Here is a 23,227-nt window from a genome sequence, read left to right as displayed (position 1 = left end):
ATTTCAAAGGTTCTGACAGAATCATAAAATGTTTAAGATGAAAGAAACCTTAGCAATCTGAAAATTCACCCCTCCTCATTTTAAAAGGAATACTACAAACTGTGATTTGATTGAATTTTTTGTTCTCTTGTTTTCCTATATCTCTCCCTCCCCCACCATCCCCCATTTGATACATGAGGGCTTTTACTGTCTTGATCACTTAGGGATCTAAAGACGTTTCTTCCCATTTTCCCTATTATATGCTTATATCTTATTTCTAGTGAGAAAACATTTATTCATCTCTTCCCACTCTTAACAGTTTCTATATGCACCCAAAGATTCATTCCCAAACAAGAATTTCCCTCTTGTTCTGGATTTTGGAGAAGTGCTGTAAACATTTTCCTATAACCTAATGGTTGGGAAGTACTTACAAATATGTTCTCTGATGAAAAGTAGAAGATATCAGTAATTTTTCCACCAAGTATATTGCATGATTAATCCTTATCAAGAGAGATCTCAAAACACAGTTTACTCAGATTCCTAGATCTGTGCATTGTCAAAGCATAGAGGGGAAAAAAATGCAGGCATTTGCTTTTATCAAATGAAACATGTGGGTATTAGAAAATACTTGGACTTAAACCACTGGGAGGGTTTCAGAGCTTGCTAAGGTCAACTATCTGCTTAACATGAATTCCTTTAAAATCTGTCTACAAGGGGGCAAGGAGGCCCCAAAATGCAGAATAAAAAATGCTCAAGCCCCAAAATGCAGAATAAAAAAAAATCTGTCTACAAAATGGTCACCTGTGCCACACTGGAGGGTCTTAACTACTAGAGGGTTTATGATCTCAAAATCCAAATTTTAGGGGTCCTGGCTGGTAGGTTCCACTCATTTTCTCAGGTCCCATAGGACCATAGGCCATATGGAATAGGTCCAATCTTGCTCCACATGCCATTCCATCAGGCAGTTGATTCCAACCTCAGTTCTTGCTCGAATTCCTTTATCAGGCTGGCCATACTCCTCTGACCACTAAGGCATCCTTCTTTTTTTTTAGAATATGATGCATGGCGTTGAATACAACTTCAAGAGACACCTAACCCACCTGCACTGGGGAAGGTCTTTAATCTTGTGCATTCTGGACGCTATTCACTTACATTAATGTTCACATTGGCTTTGGTAGCCACCTCACACACCGTCCTACATATAACTTTTAAAGCAACAACAACTCACTCTTTCAATGTCATTTCTAGCTCTTGTCTTCCTTTTCCCATACTAGTATAATTGATTCGGGGGGACACAATGGTTTTTTTCTTACAGATTTGTTTATTTTAGAGAGAGAGGGAGAGAGAGTGAGGGGGGGCAAGGGGGAGGAGCAGAGGGAGAGAGAGAAAGTCTTAAGCAGACTCAGCACTGAGCACTGAGCCTGACACCAGGCTTGATCTCATGACCCTGAGATCACAACCTAAGCTGAAACCAAGAGTCAGATGCTCAACCTTCCATGCCACCCAGATGGCCCACAACTGTACAATGTTTAACCTGTCCTTATTATTATTCTAAGAGAAATGATTCCTTACCGTCTTTTCAGTACAGTAAAACTATTATTAGAATACCTGTATCTTTGACATCATGCCAGCTCTTTCTAAGAACTTTCCTTCTTGAAGCTTTCTCGGAAATGTATTTGGACTGTGAAAAAGTCTCTGTGAAGCTAGTCATCCTTGGTGTGAAGCTTGCTGGTGGTCTCTAGTCTTCCTGCCCTACTGCCCTAAGGCAAAAGTCTGAGAGCAAGCTTAGGCATATACTGAGAGGCCCTTCTTCACTACCTAGTGGGGATTTGAATTAGTGTGGACACTCAATGTCTGGAATACGTGTGCCTGCATGCCCACATTTAAGTGTATGTAGTTTACTCCTAGATACTTGACAGCTTTCTAGTTTTTATTCTATGCCCCTAGATAAATAAATATATTGGGTATCAACACCACTGTGCATGAAATGTCAGTTCAAGATTGCTATAGATTTGCAACTTGGACTGCTGGCCTGTTATGGGATACAGAGAACACCTACATGGGCCCTGAAGATAAATGGGCCCTGTTAATTGTCCCTATCCCCCAATTCCAAGCCAGAGACAGCTATGGGCCATCCTCCTCCATAGGACCAGTGTTCATTTCAGTTCATACTTGAGGGGCTAGGGACCCGTGATATGTGACAGTGCTGGAAGGGACACAAGAAGGCAACTCACTCTCTGTGAATAACTTCAACTTCGTCTGGAACAAATGAAACCCTGGATGAAAGAACAGGATCCTTACCAGCTTAACAGGATCCTTAATGTTAGGAAGGTTGATGCAAAAGATGTCTAATGTGTCAGAAATACTTCTCAGCAATCATGGCCAGTGTCAAAATGAAAAAGGATCTACTAAGGAGTTCCAGTTCCATGTAAGTTTGATTACTAGCAGAACAAATCAGTTTAAAGCTGAAATCTGACTGTGTAGCTTAGCCTCCTTTGTCTTATTTTAGTTTAAAGATTTTACTTATTTATTCCTGAGAGACATAGAGAGAGAGGTAGAGACACAGGCAGAGGCAGAAGCAAGCTCCATGCAGGGAGTCCTATGCAGGACTTGATCCCAGGACCTCGGACCTTTGGCCCTGAGCCAAAGGCAGATGTTCAACCACTGAGCCACATCCCTCCTTTGTGTTTCAAAAGACTTTTTCTTTGTGCCCTAAGTGTGCCTAAATGATCGCAGGGTGACATGATTAGTCATGTGATTTTGTCCCAAGCTTTGTTTTCTGCAAAATAACTTCAAGTCAAGCTAAATATCTTGAAATTCAGTGTACTCTTACCCTTTACCAACTGTACGATTGACAGAATTGAGGCTCCTGTAGTAGAGAAGCACATGCCCTGTAGACATGAGCACCTAAGAAATAAACCTTCAACAAGTAGAACTGATACTCAGCAAGTGTAGATGCCTCCTGCCGGTTTAGATGGGTTAGTAATAGTGGGTGGTTTGTGAGCACACCAGGTTCTAAGATGGGCCTGAGGGCCCTGATAACACTTTGTAAATATCAGCAGCTGCGCCTGAATTAGCCTCCTAGAGTGTAGGAAGTTGAGCTTTGGAGGAACTGTTTGGGCAGCAATAACCCTGTAATTTTCAACAAACAGCTCAATGTTATGTCCTAGGAAACGGTTGAAATTTATATAAGGTTAGATGTATACCAAAGCCTACCCCACATGCAAAGGAGCATAAAGACTGCTGTGATCAAGCTAAGAGTTCAGGTTCACTTCCTGAGCGCTTACCCTCATGTTCATGAATAAATATATACGTCCCACCTAATCTTCATCCTCCTAGCACCCTGCTCAAGTAGGTATTATTTTTTCCATTTTCAAGATGAAACCAAGACTCGAAGCGTTTAAGTGACTTGCTTATGAGATCTAACCTCTTTCCACCACTTCACTGAAATTACTTGACCCACTGTTTCCACAGAAAAAATTCTCTGTGGTTTGTCTAGCAGAAAGGCATTCTGATAAAACCTAAGCTCATCTGGCATTGATTTATGGAAAACTTGAATTAGAAAATAACTACCCTTTTTTCTGAGCAAGCGAGAGAGAGAGAACATGAGGTGAGTGGCAAAAAGAGAGAGAGAATCTCAAGTAGACTCCATGCTGAGTGTGGAGCCACATTTGGGGCTTGATCTCATGACCCTGAGATCATGTCCTGAGTCAGACACTCAACCAACTGAGCCACCCAGGCACCCCAAATAATTACCCTTCTTAAAATAATCCTCTGCATACATCATTTTTAAAAAGATTTATTTATTTGACAGCGAGAGTATATGCATGAGTTGGGGGGGGGGACAGGGAGAGAAGAGAATCTTTAGAAGACTCCCTGCTGACTGTGGAGCCCCATTCAGGGCCTGATCTCATGACTCTGAGATCATGACCTGAGCCAAAATCAAGAGCTGGATGCTTAAATGACTGGGCCACCCAGGTGCCCCCGTATATATCATGTATAAAATACTGAATGCTCTTTCAGGGAATGAATGGATGGCTCTAGTTTCTGTTTTCCTAAGAGTCTGATTTTCTTTTCATCTTGGGAAAATCCTCTATGGGTGGTTTATATGGGTTCTGTTGAGAAGTGGGATCCTTTTCATTCTGGTGGCTCACATCTACCTCTCTGCGTAGCAAACAGAAGGAATGGGCACTTCAACAACTGCTCTCCACCCCCAGCACCCCTGATCCTTGCCTGCCTTCCTGGTCTGACGACCACTTGACAAGACTTAGTTCTGATCCTGAAGTTTGTGAGTTGATTTGCTGGCAAAGTGGCAATGTAAGTTGAGCATCTAAGACTCTGATCATGGGCTTTGGTTTCCACAATACAGAGTGATTGCAATTACTCGGCACTCCTCATCCGCTTGCCTGCATTTCCTTCTCTCTGTTGTGATTTCAGTGAGTCCCTAGTAAACTGGCCTGCCATGGACACCAAAGGGACTTCAGTGATTTTCATGTTCTTGGGCACTTCACAGATACTACACGTGCTTTGGTTTCTTCTCCTGGAAACTGAGGATAGCCATTACTAACATACTCCTTAGTGCTGAAGATAAATCAGATTTTTAAGAGAAGTAGTATGCTTTATATGTAGTAAAATCTGTCTTGGGTGGGGCAATCAGCTCATTCAGACACAGCATCTTCTTTCCCTCCCTGTTCATGTACGCTTGTCTTAGAGGGAGGCTGGCTACAGTGGATGCCAACAATCAAGTTTGTCTGCCAGTCTCGTAAATAACAATCCTGAATGGAGCTGTTGTGATGGCTTTCTTCAAATATAAACCATCTGAAAAATATCTCTTTCCCTCTCATTATCTGTAAGTCTATGGCCTGTTTTTCTTATCTGGCTAAAGCAAGGAAACAAATGTTATTAAGCTTAGAGGTCAGAACTCTTAAAATATTTTAAGTCACTGTTTTGCACCACATGCCCAGGCTGAACTCCTCACCTGGACCAGTTATCTGCAGTAAATCTTTAAAGGGAATAGAGTGGTTGAAAGAGTGACTTTAATTTGTACCATTCTTTTTTTTTTTTTCAGTGAATATTTAGTAATAATTTATGTGTCAGGCACAGTTCTAGGCACTGGAGATGTAGGCAAATAACACCGTATAGAACTTCCATTCTGTCCAGGAGAGAGAGATAGCAATCAAGTAAAACAAATGAACAAACATGATGGTTTCAGATACTGATATGGGCTATGAAAATAATGAAGTCAAGTAGTGTACTTATGACTGGGTAGTTGAGAAACTCCTCTGAGGAGATGGCTTGTGAGCTGAGACCTTAATGGTGAGAACATCCAGACAGAGGGAAAGTCTTCCTTGGGTTGGGTTGGGGCTTGTGCAAAGGCCCTGAAGTAAGAGCATAGTATGAAGAGTAAGAGTACACCTATGGCTCACAGGCATTAAACTCTGGGAGGCACAAGTGTGACAAGATGGAAGGAGGATTGAGCTTGGGATCAGAACCTGTAGATTGGGGTCTGAATCCCAGTTTCTGTTTCCCTATCTTATAAAGGGGTTCATGAATACCTGCTGCACAAAGTTGCCATGATGGGTTCATGAATGCACAGGTCCACCAATGGTACAACTGTTGACTCATTCAGTGCTGCTAAGTAGTTGGCTCAGGAAAGTTTTGGTCTTTGCTTTGCCGAATCCCAAGACATCATGTCATCAAGAAGCTCAGAGGTCCTTAGGTAAGATCAGGGGACAGGCATGGATGGAATAAGCACTAAAGTGTGGGTTCTACAAACACCAGCTCAAAAAAAACCCAAAAACAACTAAAAGAGACTAATGCCAGAAAGTTTGGCAAGAACCAAGAATTCTAAAACAGGTTCTGTGTGACCTTGGATAAGACACTTTCCCTCTCTGGTCTCAGTCTCTTGTTTATTAAAATAAGGGGAAGTTGGACCAGCTCCGGTTTTGCTCTGTGCTGGATTCTGGGCTAAGATGCTCCAACAGGACAAAAGACACAACACCCAGCCAGACATGTTCAGGCAACTCAAGGCAGGAGAGATAAATAGGGTAGGGGTTAGGGTTGGTATCAAAACCTGTTGGCTTATGTAAGTGGCTTTTGGTTGCAGGAATCAGCATGGCAAGTTCTTTATCAAGAGAACAGACTGTGAACAGCAAGAATGAATGCTGCAAGTCACCTTTAGAGGCTCCCCTCTGCCTTGGGGTGTGTGTATGTGGTGGGGGTGGCTATGTTTTCTCTTTCTTCCACCTCTTTGGATTATGCTGAAAGGTTTCCCCCACTGTAAACAGTGTACAAAGGCTCCAGCCTAGGGATGAAGAGCCCTCCCTACCCCGTGCCTCGTGCATTGATTTGTAAGCAACCATTAAAACTGTATTCACAGCGCAGCAGCCAATGCCAACTAAAGAGCTACCGGATCCAGTGATGGCGCATTGTTTGCAGGGCTGAGCTGCTGTCTCCACACAAAAGCTGCATCAGAGACGTGACTTGAGGCTTACAAATGAGAGCGCTGAATCATTCTGGAGCCCTTCGGTGCATGTTTTCCTCAAGATTTTGTAATAAGCAATTTAAAAGAAAAACAGCTCAACAAGCCAATATTATTTTCAGAAATATCGGCTATAGCGTATCCAAGGGCCAGAAGATAATTGCTCCTTTCTCCCACCCTCTTGTGCTCCCATCCCTGTGTCCCTGGCCTGCCTCCTACTGAAACAGAGTTGAAGCTCCCTGATTATCCTGCTACCACTGACATTTTTAAGTTGATAGATATTCCAGATTTGCTTTGCCTACCTACCAATATGGCCCCAATAGTTTTCTCTCTGGAACTTACTATAACCCTTTTTTCCTCACGCCCTCTGCTTTTCTTCTTTTTCAGTTAGGATCATGATTATCAGCTAACTAGTAAAATTTCACTATGAAAACTGATAGATAAGGCCATTTTTAAATAAATATTAGCATATCTGATTTGCATGTATGAGGATAGTATTTTACGTGTACAAATACATGCATCTGAGTATCTGCATGTCCTCTGTATAGGTATTTATTCTAGATGAATTACACATGTCTGAAACTTTTGGAAAGGTGGCATGTGTCTATGTAAGAGCATGCATGTATCTATACATATTTTCTTCTAGATCATATGTAGCTGTATGATGTAGTGAAAACAGGCTTTTTAATCCAGTTACATGGGGACTGAATAACATTGATTCACACATAAATTCATTCATTCTTTTCCCATAAATACTTATCATTGTTGGACACTGTCCTAAATGCTAGGGAAATAATGGTGAATGGGACAGATTTACTGTGATTTAAAACAACAACAACAACAAAAAAAGGATTTTAATTTAGATTCTTACTACTTCTAAGAGGACTTGGATTTGCACCTGCTAATAGAGCATAATATGTTTTAAGATAAAATGAGATACTGATGTCTGAAGGAAGCGAAAATAAAAGATGCTTTCAGTCATCTGAAATGAGTGAATTTTGACCACTTGGGGAAAAAATCGAATAGGCTTTCTCATGGCCAAAGCAAATAAAAAAGCATTGAATTATACACTTATGATTTTCTAACTGCAGAAGTGATAAAAATTAATTTGTTGGAAAAACTTCTTTAAACTAAAGTAGGAATTTATTGCTTTTTCTTTATAGTGAGTGACATCATGAATAATTATTCTAACTCTAAGGAAAGATAAAATAACACTTTTCAAAAATTATCTTTTAAAGATAAAAATCAAAGCTGTAACTAAATTATAATCCAGTGAAGGCAGTTTTGAAAAGGGCTCTGATAAAAAGTTAAAGAAGCTTTACCTCCTTAATATCTTCTTCAAAGCAAGGAAGAACAGCTACTAAATTTAGTTAATGTGACCATCAGACCGAGTATCGTAAGCATTAGATGTCTTAAATGAGCTTTAGCTGAGTTGGTGTAATTACCCAATTTATCTAACGGGTACTGTAAGGCAGATATTCCACTTGATTAAAGTCAGAGCCCTAAATTTCAAGCAGCAGGACCAGGGAAAGCAAGTTGACATTTATTGCTGAAAATGAAGGGTCCTTCAGAGGATCCTTCAGTATTTCCATGTTCCAGAGACAGAGGTCACCTATACCAATCCCCCAACTTCACAGGTGAAGTTAGAGACTAGTTTAGAGCTATCCAACTAGTTGGTGGGTCTTTGACCACTTGAACTCAAGTCTCCAGAGAAGCCAAAGATTCCAACATACAACTTTTACATGAAATGCTTTGTCACCCATGGTATATGCACTATCACAACGAATATGAGTATTTTAGCTATATACTAGAAAAAGGAATGAAAGCCAAGTTGGATGACACAGTGTTGTTCACATCTCCTGTTAGAGTTTAAAATAACTGCTATTCCTATTAATGCAAGCAAGCTAGTGCTCAGAGCATGAGAAACCTACCAGAATAACTAATCATACTATTAGGATTAATTGGACAGTGAGGTAGTCAGGGCCAGGGTCCCCAACAAGAAAATATGGAGTCAGGACAGCTAAAAGAAAACAGCACTGACATCCTGTTTTGCAGCTTAGCTAGGACTTCCCTGACCTTCTGCTTTGCAGCGTTTGCAGAAATGACTTCTGCAAAACATCCTAAAAAAAGACAATGAACCACAAAAGCATATGTCAGTATCATGGGCAGGAGCAGTGAAGACCTAAGCCCCCAGATGTCAGCAAAAAAGACCATCAGCACGTGGATATAACCTAAAAAGTAGGCAGCTATGGGACCAAAGCCCTGATTGGCATGACTCAGTACACCCCGATTGCTTAAGAGAGTTGTACAAAAGAGCTCACAACTTAGAAACTCTGGGGGCAAGCTACTCGGGCCCCCCTCCCTCTCCAGGGGCTTTATGCTTTTGGTTAATAAACTTTTCTTTGCTGCCCACCACTCTTCATCTGGTCTCCCTCTTCATTCTTTGAAACACAGATCCTGTAACAATACCACTAGGAAACACAGTAGGAGCTAAAAAAAAGAAAAAGGTGGACATTGATTCTGTTTTGTGTCCAAAGACCTGACATGATTTCTAGCAGTAGATATAAATACAGTTCCAAGATCGCAAAAAGAATTTGGAAGTGTTGCTGGGTCCTTTATGATGGGATTAACCTTGCAGTACTAATGCTGTCCACTTTCCACAATTGGTTTTCTTTCTGGTCCTTCTATACTTCTGTCCAGTACTTTCACACTCATTTCCAAACCCTTCACTTCACCATGTGTAACTGAGAGTAAAGGGTTCATCAACATGGTCCCTTTTTCCTACATTGACTCATTGAAATCTGGCCACTTAAGACCTGAATTAAAATTGTAGAAGGGACATCCAGGGTTTTGCTAATAGCTTACCAGTGTTAGACTCACAATGACGGGGCTTCCTAGTCTAGCTGGCCACTTGCTCGTTGTGTGACCTTAACTAGATATGTTTACATAAGCACCCTGGGCCTCAGAATTGTAAACTCAGGAAAAAAAATTACTTACCTTAGGGTATAGCTGTGAGGAATAGAAATAATATAAATAGAGCATTGGCCAGGTAGAGACAGTCCATGAATTATAATATTATTTAAACAGAACATGAACCATAATTTCATGCATAGGTCTTTGATAGACTTTCTTTTAAGGCCATTGTACCTATTTCTCATAAAACCAGCACCTTTGTCCTTGAAATGAAAAAGTCAGCTTATGATTTTTAGATAAACGATAATTAAAAATCTGTATAGTCACACAAGAAGCAGGGAAAAATGAAAACTCCCAGTCCCCAGCACATTCTCCCTCCACTTTACTTGTCTGCCTTCCCTTTCCCTTCCTCCCTTCCTTCCTCCCTCCCTTCCTTCCTTCCTTCCTTCCTTCCTTCCTTCCTTCCTTCCTCCCTTTCCTTCCTGTCTTATAATTATGTTGAGGCTGTGCCAAACTTGACCCAGCAGCCTTTTTCCTAACTGCTTAAATGGCATTTTCAAATGTTCCAGGGTTAACACATTAAGTAATAAGAGTATCTCCTTTGTAATGATATTCAATAATAATAGAAGAGAGGCTAGGAAGATTCTTCCTTAGACTAGGTTGCGTGGCAATCCCGTGAAACTCATTTGAAGCACCATTTTTATTACTCATTTAGGCTTACAGAGTGGGTCCATCTTCAGGCTGACAGTATTTTCAAATGAATTGATGTCTGGGGCCCCATAGACTTGACAGTTTCTGCTATTCAATAATTCAATTTAATTGATGGCACCTATTTCTCCACATAGCATGCATGGATGATGAGCTGATGACAGAAGCATCCCCAAACTGAACTAGTCTCTAAATTGATTTGGTAGGCTGAGGAAAACATGCCCTCATTATGTAGCTGAAGTCGGGTCTCTGGCTGTAATCTACTGTGAAGCAGAGTGAGGGCGGACAGGCCAGCTGCACTTACCAGCCTGGCCTAGTGTTGAATGTCTGCCCTTCTACTGTGGAGGATTTTGCAGGCATTTCTGATTTCCAGTTAAGGAGCAGGAAGAAAATTAGGCACTTTTAAAGCATCCTCTCACTTGTTTTTGAAGCTACACTTTGAGTTTCTTTGAGGCTACACTTTGAAAACTCTCCATCTCTTTCCTTCTAGAATAGATGTTTACTGCATACTGTTATTGGGCTAGAAATACCTAACTTAAGGTGGGTTGGTGGGAATAATATTGGTTTCCAGGTCCAAAACAGGTAGGCCGTGACGCACAGCATCATCAGGGATGCTGTGGAGCATCGGCCACTGACAGAACTCCCCAGTTTTGGGACACCCGGGTGGCTCAGCATTTTGAGTGTCTGCCTTTGGCTCAGGGTGTGATCCTGTGGTCCTGGGATCGAGTCCTGCATCAGGTTCCCTGTGGAAAGCCTGCTTGTCCCTCTGCCTGTCTCTGCCTCTCTCTCTCTGTGTGTCTCTCATGAATAAATAAATAAATCTTTAAAAAAAATCCTTAGTGCTGGTAAAATTATCAGGTAAAAGAGAGGGCAGCGTGTTGACTTTCTTTAGAGAATATCACAAATTATGAGGCAGGAGAAGACTATAAATGCATCAGGCAAACAAATGCTCCCATTTGTTCTTTAAGGGAACTAGCGGGTATTCTCTGTGGGGGACTATGAGCAAGGCTTCAGGAGACTTAATGACTATTAAAGGAAAATAAAAACACTTCCTACTGTCAGCTGTGGCTCGGTTGTCCAAAGGATGAAAAGACATGCTCTATATGAGATACCTGTGCATGTCTCAGTGCCTGTCTTGTGTGTATCTGAGTGTGCATACTTCTGTCTGGGTCTGTGTGTCTCTGTGTATTCATGCATGTTTGCATGCACACACATGTGTGTCTATCAGAGTATGTGTGCATCCGTGTGCTCATCCCTGCATGTCCATGTGTGTATGCACAGGCACGTACTCAGCCCCCAGGTATAGCAAGTGAGTGCTCTCTTCACACTGGGTAGGATTCTGGGCCAATTTGCACTGCCATTTACCAGCTTTGCTTCTTGAGCAAATAATGTTTTTCTGATTCTCTGTTTTTTTACCTATAAAATGGTGTGTGTTACTCTTACTACAAAAGGGAAAAGCAGTGTTTTTAGTCACTTAATCATTTTAGTTAATTAAACTGAATCGACTATATTCACACAAAATTCGGTTATCTTTTATTGTAGAATCTTCAACGAGATTTGCCTCCCAAACAGTGAATTGTGGTATCTAAATGTATAGACAGCCCTCATGAAATTATGAATTGCCTTAATTAATCCTTACAGCAGCTCCATGTGTGAGGAGAAATTATCTCCTTTACATTCAAGGGAACAGAGACTTAGAGGGGAGGTGATCTGCCCTGAGTCACCCTGAGAATTTCTGGAGGTCTGACACAAATTCACATTGGACTCCAAAGCCAGGATTGCAACCATTCTCCTTCACCCAACCATGGCCCAAAACTGTTGTGAAGAACAATAATAGGGTGGTTGTGGAATTGGCAGCATTGACATCTGGTTCTCTTTACCCAGATAATGTTTGCCCTCTTCCTTGACATATCTGTTTCTCCTCTATATCTCAGCTGGTATGCAATTTCTTAAGGTCATCCCTCCATTCTGCTTGGGTGGAGATGAGAGGAAGAAAGATTTCTTCTTCCAGTGCCCGGGTGGCTCAGTCAGTTGAGCATCCGACTCTTAGTTTTGGCTCAGGTCATGATCTCAGGGTCATAGAATCAAAGCCCTGCATTGGGCGCTGCTCTCAGTGTGGAGTCTGCTTGAAGTCTCTCTCCCTCTCCCTCTCTCTGTCCCTCACCTGTTCCTGCACGTGTCTGTGAACACACGCTTTCTCTCCTAAAATAAATAAATCTTAAAAAAAAAAAAAAGAGGACTTGGCGAAAATTCAAACTGGACATGCAGTGAATTGTAGCTTCACTTCTAAGTGCATCTGCTGACACATCTTAGAAGTACCTGATGGTACTGGACTTGCCTAGCAAGCATCTGACAGCCACTTAACTTGCTGCGCGCCATTGCTCTTGGAATTCCACCCAGGAGGCAACAGAAGGAGAGCTGCAGGGACATGACTATTGAATCCCTACCTAATCTCTGGAGTCTCATGAATTTTGAACTCTTCAAATGTTAGACTCTAAGAACTTAGTTCTCAGAAACGACAGGGTCATAGGAGGCCCAGATACTGAGCAGGAAAAGCAGGGGAAAAAAAAGACTGCCAGGAGTTACCTTGAAACTAAATTTAATATAATTAGTGAGAAACAGAGGCAAAATCCTATTTCCAAAATTATTATTTTAGTTTAGCAAGATATATAGACTCAATTTTGCACAGAAAATTGCATAGGAAAAAAGCCTCTCAGAAGAGCTGTTTAAAAGGAATTTAATATTTTTAATAAGGCAAATGGTTCTGATTTTCAACTCTTTAGCCATGAAATCTCAAAATCCAATGAAAGTCTGTTTTCAATAAATGCTGCTTTACAAATTTTATTGTCCACTTAACAAGTGAAGAATATTAACATTCTTTAGACATTTAAATTTAATCAAAATGACAAACATTGAGCTTTCTAACTGCCCTTCATGTAATTCAGTGCCTATAAAATATGGGTTTGCTTTTCTGATATTTTGTCTCCAAATTGTAAATAAGGTCAATTTACCCAGCAGCCTGCAAATTTCTGAGCAATTTTGTGTTATTCCCAAGCAGTCATTTAGAAACATAAAACACAATTTACTGCATGACAAATAAGAACACTTGAGAGGTTATACATCGCATTCATTAACAACAGTTTTTCAAAGGATTTGGCAGGAACTTGTCCCATCCAGAGTGCTGAAACCACGGCACCAAGAAAGGTGACAGGACCAGAGTCCCTCAAGAAGACAGAGGTGGGGGGCAATTTCCCTCATTTGAAACCTCTCTCTCTTAAGGGAAGTAGACAGCCCATTGGACTGGTATTTGGTAGACTGGGGCTCTGAGCACTGTTCCAAAGCTATAACTGCCTTGCCGATGCTCAGATGCTACAAGATAAGGATAATCCTAATACCTATGAGATACAATTTGGAGAGGATTTAATTCAACATTATATATGAAAATGTTTGCAAACCCAAATCTGCCCCCTTTAAAGTAAAGAAGTACTAGCATCTTTATAATTGTTTCACTCTATATCAATTCTGATCAGGATCACAACTTTGGACTTGTGCACAGCATAATCTCTCTCAGTGTTGAAGGCTGCCCTTTGCTACTGCCAAGGAGTGGCCATAAAATGTTTGCGCTGGTCTCTGAGAGTTACGAGAACATGTGAATAAACCAATAGAAACCCACGCTACTGCGAGAAAAGAAAATGCACCATCAACGTGTCTGTTGATGGCATCTGTTGGCCACAGTCCATTGCAGCCCCTACATATACTTCTTGTCTCTCTCCATGACTTAGTTGTTTTCTACAACAAGCTCACCATCGTGCATACACTTTATTTTCTTATTTGCTTTGTTTACTATCTCCTTCACTGGAATGTAAGCTCCATATGGGGAGGGATGTTTGTCTGTGTCACACACTGTGGTATCTCTTGCCCCAAGAACAGTGATTGACATGTAGAAACATGAATTAATTATATCCAGCTTGTGACCATTATATAAATACTCACATATCTGCAGCCAGAGGAAACCCAGGAACCGTTGAGAATGGTTCATTAAAGTTTATGTTGTTTTTAATGTTTTTAATGTTCTGATTCTGATATATATTAAAGCCCATAAAACAATTGTATTATTTTTAATGTTTTCAGCTGGCCTTGTCAGCAGTTTCTTATTCAAGCTATTTTTGTCCTTTTAGTTTTTATTTCTGTGAAGATGGAGTAGAGCTCATGTCTCAGAAACTAATGTTGGGTTTATGGAAAAACAAAAGCCATAAGGTAGGAGTGCTGTAGACTGTTTGTGCCCCACCCCCTCAAACCCACCCCCAAATTCATATGTTGAAACCTAATCCTCATTATGATGGTATTAGGAGGTAGGGTCTTTAGGGGGTGATTAGGCCAGGAGGGCAAAGCCCTGTGAATGAGACCTCAGAGAGCCCTCTTGCTCATTTTTCCATGTGAAGATACAGTAAGAAGACAGCTGTTATCTATGAACCAGGAGGCGGGCTCTCACCAGATACCAAACTGTCAGTGTCTTGATCTTGGATTTTCCATCCTCTTGAACTGTGAGCTTGTTTATATCCCACCCATTCTCTGGTATTTTGTAATGGCAGGCCAAAGGGACTAAAGACAGGGGGTTATCCCCTCCCCTAAGTAGAATTGGCATGTAAATTCTAAATCTGCTCTCCAAGCAATTTCCCACCACTTAATGTGCATAAATTTCCTTTGTATACTCAATTTCAAGAAACTAAAGTATGATTATAAATAGCACTCATAATAAAAAGGCACAAACATTTTACCACCCTCTGTTCCCACAGCACTTCAGGGATTTGTCAAATTATTCTGGGGCAGATTGGAAAGAGGGGGTTTGTGTTAGAAGTCATGGCTCAACTGCCAGTGATGCTGGTTACATACTTGACAGTGGGAATCACTATTTTAAAAATTCTAGTTTTGTTCATTAGCTGCAATAGTAGAAGATGAACCTTTGGGGACTGTTAAAGAGAAAGAACCAATATAGATGGGGCAGAAGAATTGGGGGGCAGGGGAGCCCATAATGGTGCTGCTTTCATGCATCTTGGGGAAGGACCTTCCTCTGTCTTTATAAAATCATACAGGCAGTGGACAAGATATGACAATCAAGGGAAAAGATACCTCCTTCTATATTTAATTCTCTCAGGTCTCTGACTCCCTGAATTTGAAAACAACTTCATTTTTGTAAGATTTTCCTAAATAAGACTCTGTACTTTGCTTATACAGGAAGAAACAGAATGTGATTCTATTTCCACTTCTAAGAGCCACTGGAAACGCTTATTTGTTGGATGTTGCTGAAAAGAGCGTAAAATGATACAGATGGCAGTGGTGAAGTGTCTTAACGTCACCTTATCCCACCTATGATTTTGCTGCTTCCTTTGTGACCTTCACTTGGCCACTTCTCCTGCTTTCAGGGGATTTTCTAGACAAAGCCTCATGATTCGGTGTGAGTTAGAGACACACAAGTCTTTAAATTTATCTGGTCTATTTCCAGAAAGACACAATGTAGATGGAGAAGAATGCCAGGTTTAAGACACTTGCTTCATCGAGACAGTCTAAATCAGTCTCAGAAATGCGCAGGTATGCTACAAGTACATTTAACTCTTTTAATTTTACCCTGAAAGTTCTTCGGTGCTTTGATCCAGACCAAGTGGTCACAGTCGGAAAAGCAAGCTCAGCTTGGACCGTTGTAATTCATAGCAGAGAAAGGCACTCACCAGCACTGACGGTGATGGCTTCAATAAACTGCTCTCTCCAGCTGTTTGTCCCAACCACAAGGGCTAAGTTTGTCTTCTTAATAAGTTTGTCCACGGTACTCTAGAATGGTTGGAAAGAATAAGATGATAACTGCTGGGTTGGTTAAAGCCTCAGGAAATCTAAGACCTTGTTGATTTTGAAACCTCAGAGTTACACAAAGGATAGTGGATGTTAGGCTTGGAACAACAGTATTGACATCAAACAGTGTCATGATTATGCAAACAAGTACAGTCCTTGCTTGGAACCATTCTGAAATAGAAATTTCTTCATAGCAAATATGAGCCTCCTCTCCTGCCCGATGGCCAAGGAAGAATGGCCTCAGTGTTTAAAATAGCAGATGTTGCAAAAGCACATCCCTTCCCCTTGAATGCTTTATGAACTTGTTTCTCTGTTGGCTTCACCTATAGGATGCTGCCTACAACTGAATTAATATATGACCTGCTCAGCATTACGTATCTCTGAATAGCTGGAATTGGCAGATAGATTATGGAACTAAAGACTATTATTATCGTACTTTTGTTTGTCAATGAAATGCGGCCAGATAGCAAAGCCCCAAGATCGCTGCTGCATGAGCATCAATAAATAGATTTTTCTTTGGCTCCTGATTTTGTCAGCCTGGCAGCTCTTAGAGAATTGACTCTAACTGTACTTCTGTCGCAAATAAGAAAAGGTTAATTCATATGGCTTAGGCAACATTGCAATTGATGTTGCACTGAATTCCCCCATGCTTTGCTTTACTTTTCTCTTTAGACATTTTTTTCCTCTTAGATTTTTTTAAGCACTTTTTTTTTATACAATTAGCACACTCTAGCTTTCTAAATGTCAGTTAAGGTAACAATAGAACAGCCAAACATTCACAGGCAAACTAAGCAAGCAGATGTACCCAAAGCACTACCACACGTCATAGCAACTACAGGGAGAAGGGTCACTTCCAGGACGTAAGGCTGCTCTCCCCAGAGAAACTACCACATGGACTAGTCTACCACACGTCCACACTTACTGTCAGAGCATCCTCGAATTCCCACTAATTGCAAAGAGGCAGAAAACACACATTATTTTTCTTAGACCAAAATCCGTACATGTTTAATGCAATGTACCTGAATTGACTATGGTTTGGGAAGGAGCAAGTTATCAGCTAACTGGGAAGAAGGAAAATGTGATCTGAGCAGCCTGTACAGAAGTCTGAAGCTCCATCAGAATGTCAAGTGCATTCGTTCCACAAGCATCATCTGAACATTGAGATGATAATAAACATGAAAGGGCCCATCTCCAGCTGGCCCACTCTGTATCTTCAACAACATTCTCTGCTAGGTTGTTCCCTTAGGGTGGTGACCTTTTCTGCCCCTAGCCTCGTGTCTTGTCCTGCCAGTGGCCCTGATAACAGCTATACCCGTCACTGCTCTTGGCCACAGTAACTTGAAGCACATGACAAGCATGTCTTTTTTCTCTGGACTCAGCCCCATTTTATTGAGCCCTCTGAGTACCTTGGCTGATGCCAACTCAAAGTTCTGTGTAGAATGTTACAAGAAATGACCTTGATTTTTCCTAAATGTAATGGAAACGTGGAACAGGTCTCCCCAAAAGAGCCCTCTGTTCTGATGCCAAGGCAGAGAATCCCAACACCTGGCAAATAAACAATAAAGAGATAAACTGCTGTAAGAGTTACACAGACATGCCTCAAGGAATATCTCTAAAGAGCAAAGTTTTAAAATAAATTAAAGTTAAAATTTATGTGTAGAAAAAGCCCAGGGTAGATATAAACTTTGTTCATGTTAACCCTGGGGAACTATGGGACAGCCTGGGTTCTTCCTAGGACTTAATTTGCATACATCTCCTCCCTTGACCTATAGGAGGAGGGGGGACCGAATAAAATGAATTTGAAGTTTGGACACCTGAACTTGGACATGTCCATCTCTATTCACCTCTATTCTCTTTCCTGTAGGCCAGTGATCCACTCTTACTGCCCTAGCCCTGGAAGCGACTATTATAACTTCACCCTTAGCAATGGGTGTTAGGAAAGTCAAGCTCTTAGTCACAACATAGTAAACAGGAAACCAGTGGGTAGGGGCAGAGTTGGACATTGTGAGGTGTCAGATTCTGGTCTTTAATGCAGTTCACAGTTCTATAAAGCTCTGAACAAGTTCTTTAAAATAGGTATGGTCTAGAAAAAAAGAATTTCCTAAAAGAATAACAAAATATCAAAATTGATATTTGAGGACATTTCGAGAACATGTTCCCAATTTCCCTTTTGTGTTAACAGTAGTTACTGATGAATTTTGAGGAGGTGGGAGGAAATAGTCTATGGGAACTATTCTAGGAAGGTAAGAACCCTAAACAAGTGAACTTATATAAGGAAATTGGGGGACTTTCAAATGTATGGAGCATTGGAGAAAACTTTGGACCCAAGAAAGCCTTGCTGCCTGGAAGACCGTGCCCTGCCATACCCAACCCAATGCTTCCTGCAGAAAGTTTCTGTGATTGTTCCTTTTAGCCATGGGTACATGAAAGGTAAAAGTTGAAGGTTGTCTCATAAGGGAAAGAACACACAGTTATTCCCCACGAGAGCCCTGAGTGGGAGAGGAAGCTTGGATTCTAGGTGAAAAGAAGGTGCATGAGGAAGAGTGAGGTTAGATACATCTGGACAAACTGGTCCATAGGAATGGACAGTCTGAGTTATCTGGTGCCCCAGAATCACAGGGAACCTGTGTGAGTATGTGTACGAGTCATATGTGTGCAGTAAGGCTGATTCTAGATCAAACAACAGGTGAGCTCTGACAGTTGGGGTCTGCCTAGAAAGCAGTGGTCACGGTCTTTACCCCTGCTCCTTCTTTCCGTGACAATGAACAAAAGAAACAGTGATTTGTAGCAACCTGAAGGGGAAAGTCTAATTGCGTTTTTACCCTTTAAAAAATCCCACTTTAATTGCAAAAGACATTTTTCTTTCTACCTGTCTCCTATCAGGCACCTCAATTTGTGAACCAATTTTTTAAAATAATTCATGAACCCAGCTAAAAAAAAAAAAAAGGAAGTCACTACTATGAAACATCAAGCTAAAAAATACTGAGGTTTCCAAGTTCCTGGCCTGCTTCTCCCTTTTGGGATCCTCATTCTGGTTTTGCAAACAGGAGCAAAGTCTGCTTTTGAAAAATAAGTGAGGGAAGATACATCTACACTCTGGGTTTGTGGTTCTGGAAAACCAGAGAATGATGTTCCTTTCCATGTCCCACTCCAGAACTAAAGTGTGGCTCTCCTGGGGTCTTCCCAGATGTCAGGGCTGTGTGGACGAGGTGGAATGGAAGGTGGGATGGGGTAGAGGGACCAGCTAAGATGGACAGGAAGTTTCACCTCAAAATACTAAGCTCATCCTAAGACCCATCCACTTAGCTTCTGAAAAATGACTCTCATCATCCAGAGAACCAAGAATCAAATTTTATCAGCTCAATTGTAAACTTTCTGGTTATAGGCACTATATACCTTCAGTATGTTGACTGTGCTAATATGGCCCAGGATCTGAAGAGGAGGACTAAATATAAATGAGAACTTGTCAATGGGATGGATATTTTATAGAGATAGCTTACCATCCCTTTCCAAAACAAAAGCCTCCTAATTGTCAGCAGTGTAAGTGCTTTGCTTTTTTTTTTAAATTTTTTATTTATTTATGATAGTCATACACAGAGAGAGAGAGAGAGAGGCAGAGACACAGGCAGAGGGAGAAGCAGGCCCCATGCGCCGGGAGCCCGATGCGGGACTCGATCCCGTGTCTCCAGGAGCCCGATGCGGGACTCGATCCCGTGTCTCCAGGATTGCGTCCTGGACCAAAGGTAGGCGCCAAACCGCTGCGCCACCCAGGGATCCCAGTGCTTTGCTTTTGATGAATGTATTTGCTTCTTCAAATAGAACTTGGTTTCTCCCACACATAATAATCTCTCAGAATCTACCTTTGCTTCTTCCTTGCTATTCCCTCAGAGGAAGTCCTCCCTTTGGGGTACCCCTGACCCTGTGTAGTGACGGATCCCACCCGCTGAACCCTGGCTCTGATACCATTTGGTTTGCAGGGCCTCTTGGTTCCTTGTCAACTTTCCAATTTCAGTTCTGCTCTGAAAAACTTCTCAGTTAATGAGCCAGCCCAGAAATTGCTAACACTATGAGCAGTCTTGGTTTCAAGATGGGCCTAGCCTCCCCTGTGGGCAGTGTTGGTAAGCATACCTTGAATTCATAGGATTCTTCAATGATCACTTCCAGCTTGGTGTGTTCTCCCAGAATGGGCCGCCCCATTTCTGCAATGCGCCTCTCCTCCTCCTCTTTGCTGGTCAGCGGTTGCTTGTCATCATATTCCTCTGTGAAAAGGGAAGGGCAAGACAATTAGCAATGTGCTCAATCTTATTTGGAGATCCCTGGATTCTGCTATAAGAACACGAAGAAGAAAGGAAGCCCTAATGACCTACTCAAAGTCCCTCGGGTGAGATCAGAAGTCTGGAGGGCAGAATTGACCAGAGGCTGGGCATGTCAGGCAGTGCATCACTGTTGACAGCAAGTGGATAGGATGACCCACAATCTGAGCACAAGCCAAAGTGGCAGATCACGAAAGCAACTCATATAGGCATATCATTGAGAAAGACCCTGCCCGCACATTATCTATTCTGAGGGAGTCACCTGGCTGTCTCCTGTGATGCTGGTTCATCTGGCTGTTTGTACACATTCCCTTAGCAGGTGACTGAGGGAACCACAATAAAAAGTACTAGAGTGACTCAAGGGGTGGAGGAATCTGGCCTCCTCCTCTCCACTTTCTAGAAGCAACAGAAAATGCTCCAGGGCCAAAGAGTTGGTGGAAGGGAAATTCTGATCTTAACCAGAGCTCCTGTTGCCAGTGAAGAAGCAAAACATCCATTCCATTTCACTGAGATATCTGTGCTTTCAGGCATCCTCTCTGGGGGAAAGTTCAAATTTGTTAAGAAGACCCTGACCACGTTCATCTTAAAGTAAATAGGGAGGGCAAAGGTGATGCCTTTGGGAGTTAATACTACTCACCATGTGAGTGTGATTATTTCCAGAACCACCATGTAGCTGACACTCCAGGAGAGGCTAGTGGGTGTTAAGAAAATGTTGATGGACTTGAGAGTCCATTAAGGGGTGGGGGGGAAGCTCACAGATGGCTCCTCTTTTTGTGAAGGTCATTAGGATAAATCCCAGACTGAAAAGGCCATGCACATGTGAAGGCCAAACACTATTCCTGTAATCACTCTACCTGCTTACCCTTCAGGCACAGAATGCTGGAACAAGCCAGGTTACTTCCCCTCAGAGTCAAGTCAAGTGTACCTCATCTCGAAGGAAGTAGTATGGGTGGTATGGAAAGACCTCAGTGCTGATACCTTTGCTTCTAGAACTTTCCAGGTAAACTGCCTGCAGTAGGAATCTGTTGACTGAGGAAACTTGAGAAGGGGAGGGATTTACAGCCTACTCTTCTTGCCTTTTGCATGTAGGTATCAGCTCTATGGGAGTCCACACCTCCCATTCCCTCCAAAGACATGGTTTCCCTTTGCTGAGGACCCTGCTGTGGTGGTTCCATATGATGCTCTAGCAAATTTTGTAGAGAACTGGTTCCAAGGCCAGTTGTTCACTGCTATGGCATGGAGCAGATACGCTAGGGACACTGCTAGCATTTTACATAACCTAGTGTCTAAATAAACCCAAGGCAAAAGTAGAAAGTAGCATATTAATTAATTCTTTAATATGTACTCAATAGTGTCTTCCTAAAGGAATACTTTAGAATCTGATTTTTCTATCCCCAGTTTTCACAGGGCCCCAAAGAAATTAGATGAAGACTAAAAATAAGTGATTTTGGACTGGCCAAAAACTGCTGAAAGTTAGCAGATGCAAAGGAGAGTTGCAATTTTAAATGTAGAAGTTGTAATGCGTTTTATAGTAGGCGTGGGAAGTTATGACCCAAGAGAAGACAAGGGTTCCAACTGGTGTCCACAACATCTGTCCTTGAAATTATGTGTGTGTAGTCAAGGAAGTGATAGGCTAAAATTTGTGATTTCCAGTCAACCCAGTGCTCAAATCCATCACATTGTGATTCCCACTGCTTTCTGATCCTTGGTCCCAGGAAAAGGTTAGTGGTAGTTTCTAAGCAGTATGTTATGTTAGTGTCTGTTCAAAACCTTGACTGAACATGGATGTCTTAGAGACGTACATCAAATTAAAATTATTTTTCCAGAAGAACACCTGGGCTTATTATTTGAATTGCAAAGCCACTGGGAGAGAATATTTATTTTGGCTTTCTTTTCTGTTGTTTATTTATAAATGGTAAGTTGCTTTAAATGGGACTCAAGGCAACTTAGGTAGAAAATCGGGGAGATTACAAAAGAAAGGTGAGGTGGTTGCATTGTTTAATGCCACATTTCACAAAATGAAATTATTTGGAACATGGTATTAGATACATGGACATGGTAGTAAATGAAATCAAATCACAGTAATTAAAAAGGCTATTCCCTTTTAAATCATCTTTCAATCCTTCTGATCAGAAAGAAATGCTTATTTGGTGCCATTATGTCTGTAACTAGTTCCTGACATTTGCTCTATGCATATAAAAATCCTTTGTTCATTGTTCACATGGGAAGTGAGGCATAGAGATGGGACAACTTCTAGTGTAGCAAGGCGAGGGCTGAGGGATCAGGGTGGGGAAGCAGCTTGCTCTACGTTAGGGAGTCAGGGAAGGCTTCAGGAAAGAGGAAATACATGAAATTCGCGTTGAAATCTACAGAGAAGCTTACCAGGGGAAGGTGGTGCTAAATTTGGGCAGGAGGTGGTACAGGAAGAAGGGCCTTTCCATGCAGACAGAAGTCAAAGCACAAAGGCATAATGTCACAGAAGGGTCAGGGCTATTTTCACTTAATAAATGTCATGAACATTTAAGACAGAATGATATGCAGCAGATAGGAGGCAACTGGATAAATCCTATTGTTGCTCTACATGATACTGATAAATTAGTTTCTATGGTACAGATTTTTGATGCTGGCAAAGAGAGCTGGGTCTATTTTTTAAAAAGTGTCCTCTCTGTAGATATCTTTTATTGATTAGGGACATAGTTTAACACCCTATTTTTGGATTGTCTATTATGTTTGTTTCCCTTTCACTTTGTTTTTTGTTTTGTTTTGATTTCCTTTTCACTTTGAATGCTGGAGCAAATACAGTCCATTTTACTCTGGCCAAGCCAGTTTCACCTCCTTATTTATGCCCAGTGACAGCACATTGTGGTTTTAGTTTTGCTTCTAAGACAGAAAATTCGTTCTCTGCCTCTGTCTCTCCACACACATACATGTATACTTTTTAAATTCTCCATATTTTATGGAGAAGTTGATAATAAGTCACATAACATCA

At 41.5% G+C, this 23,227-nt stretch overlaps 1 protein-coding gene across 25 annotated transcripts in view; it reads right to left on the bottom strand.

Moving 5' to 3' along the window:
• Positions 1–23,227, bottom strand: part of SLC8A1 (solute carrier family 8 member A1) — a 375,587-nt gene that overhangs the window by 34,531 nt on the left and 317,829 nt on the right. For all 25 annotated transcript variants that reach the window (XM_072767223.1, XM_072767229.1, XM_072767224.1 and 22 more), the window contains 2 exons: positions 20,054–20,184; positions 15,808–15,907 (listed from right to left, as the gene is read on the bottom strand). In XM_072767223.1, coding sequence (XP_072623324.1) covers positions 15,808–15,907; positions 20,054–20,184 — 231 coding nt within the window. The remainder of the gene's footprint in view (positions 1–15,807; positions 15,908–20,053; positions 20,185–23,227) is intronic.

This window comes from Vulpes vulpes, chromosome 8, assembly GCF_048418805.1.
Source record: "Vulpes vulpes isolate BD-2025 chromosome 8, VulVul3, whole genome shotgun sequence".
Lineage (NCBI taxonomy): Eukaryota > Metazoa > Chordata > Mammalia > Carnivora > Canidae > Vulpes > Vulpes vulpes.
The sequence above is the reverse complement of the archived record's forward strand: the minus strand, read 5'-3'. Positions and strand labels throughout refer to the sequence as shown.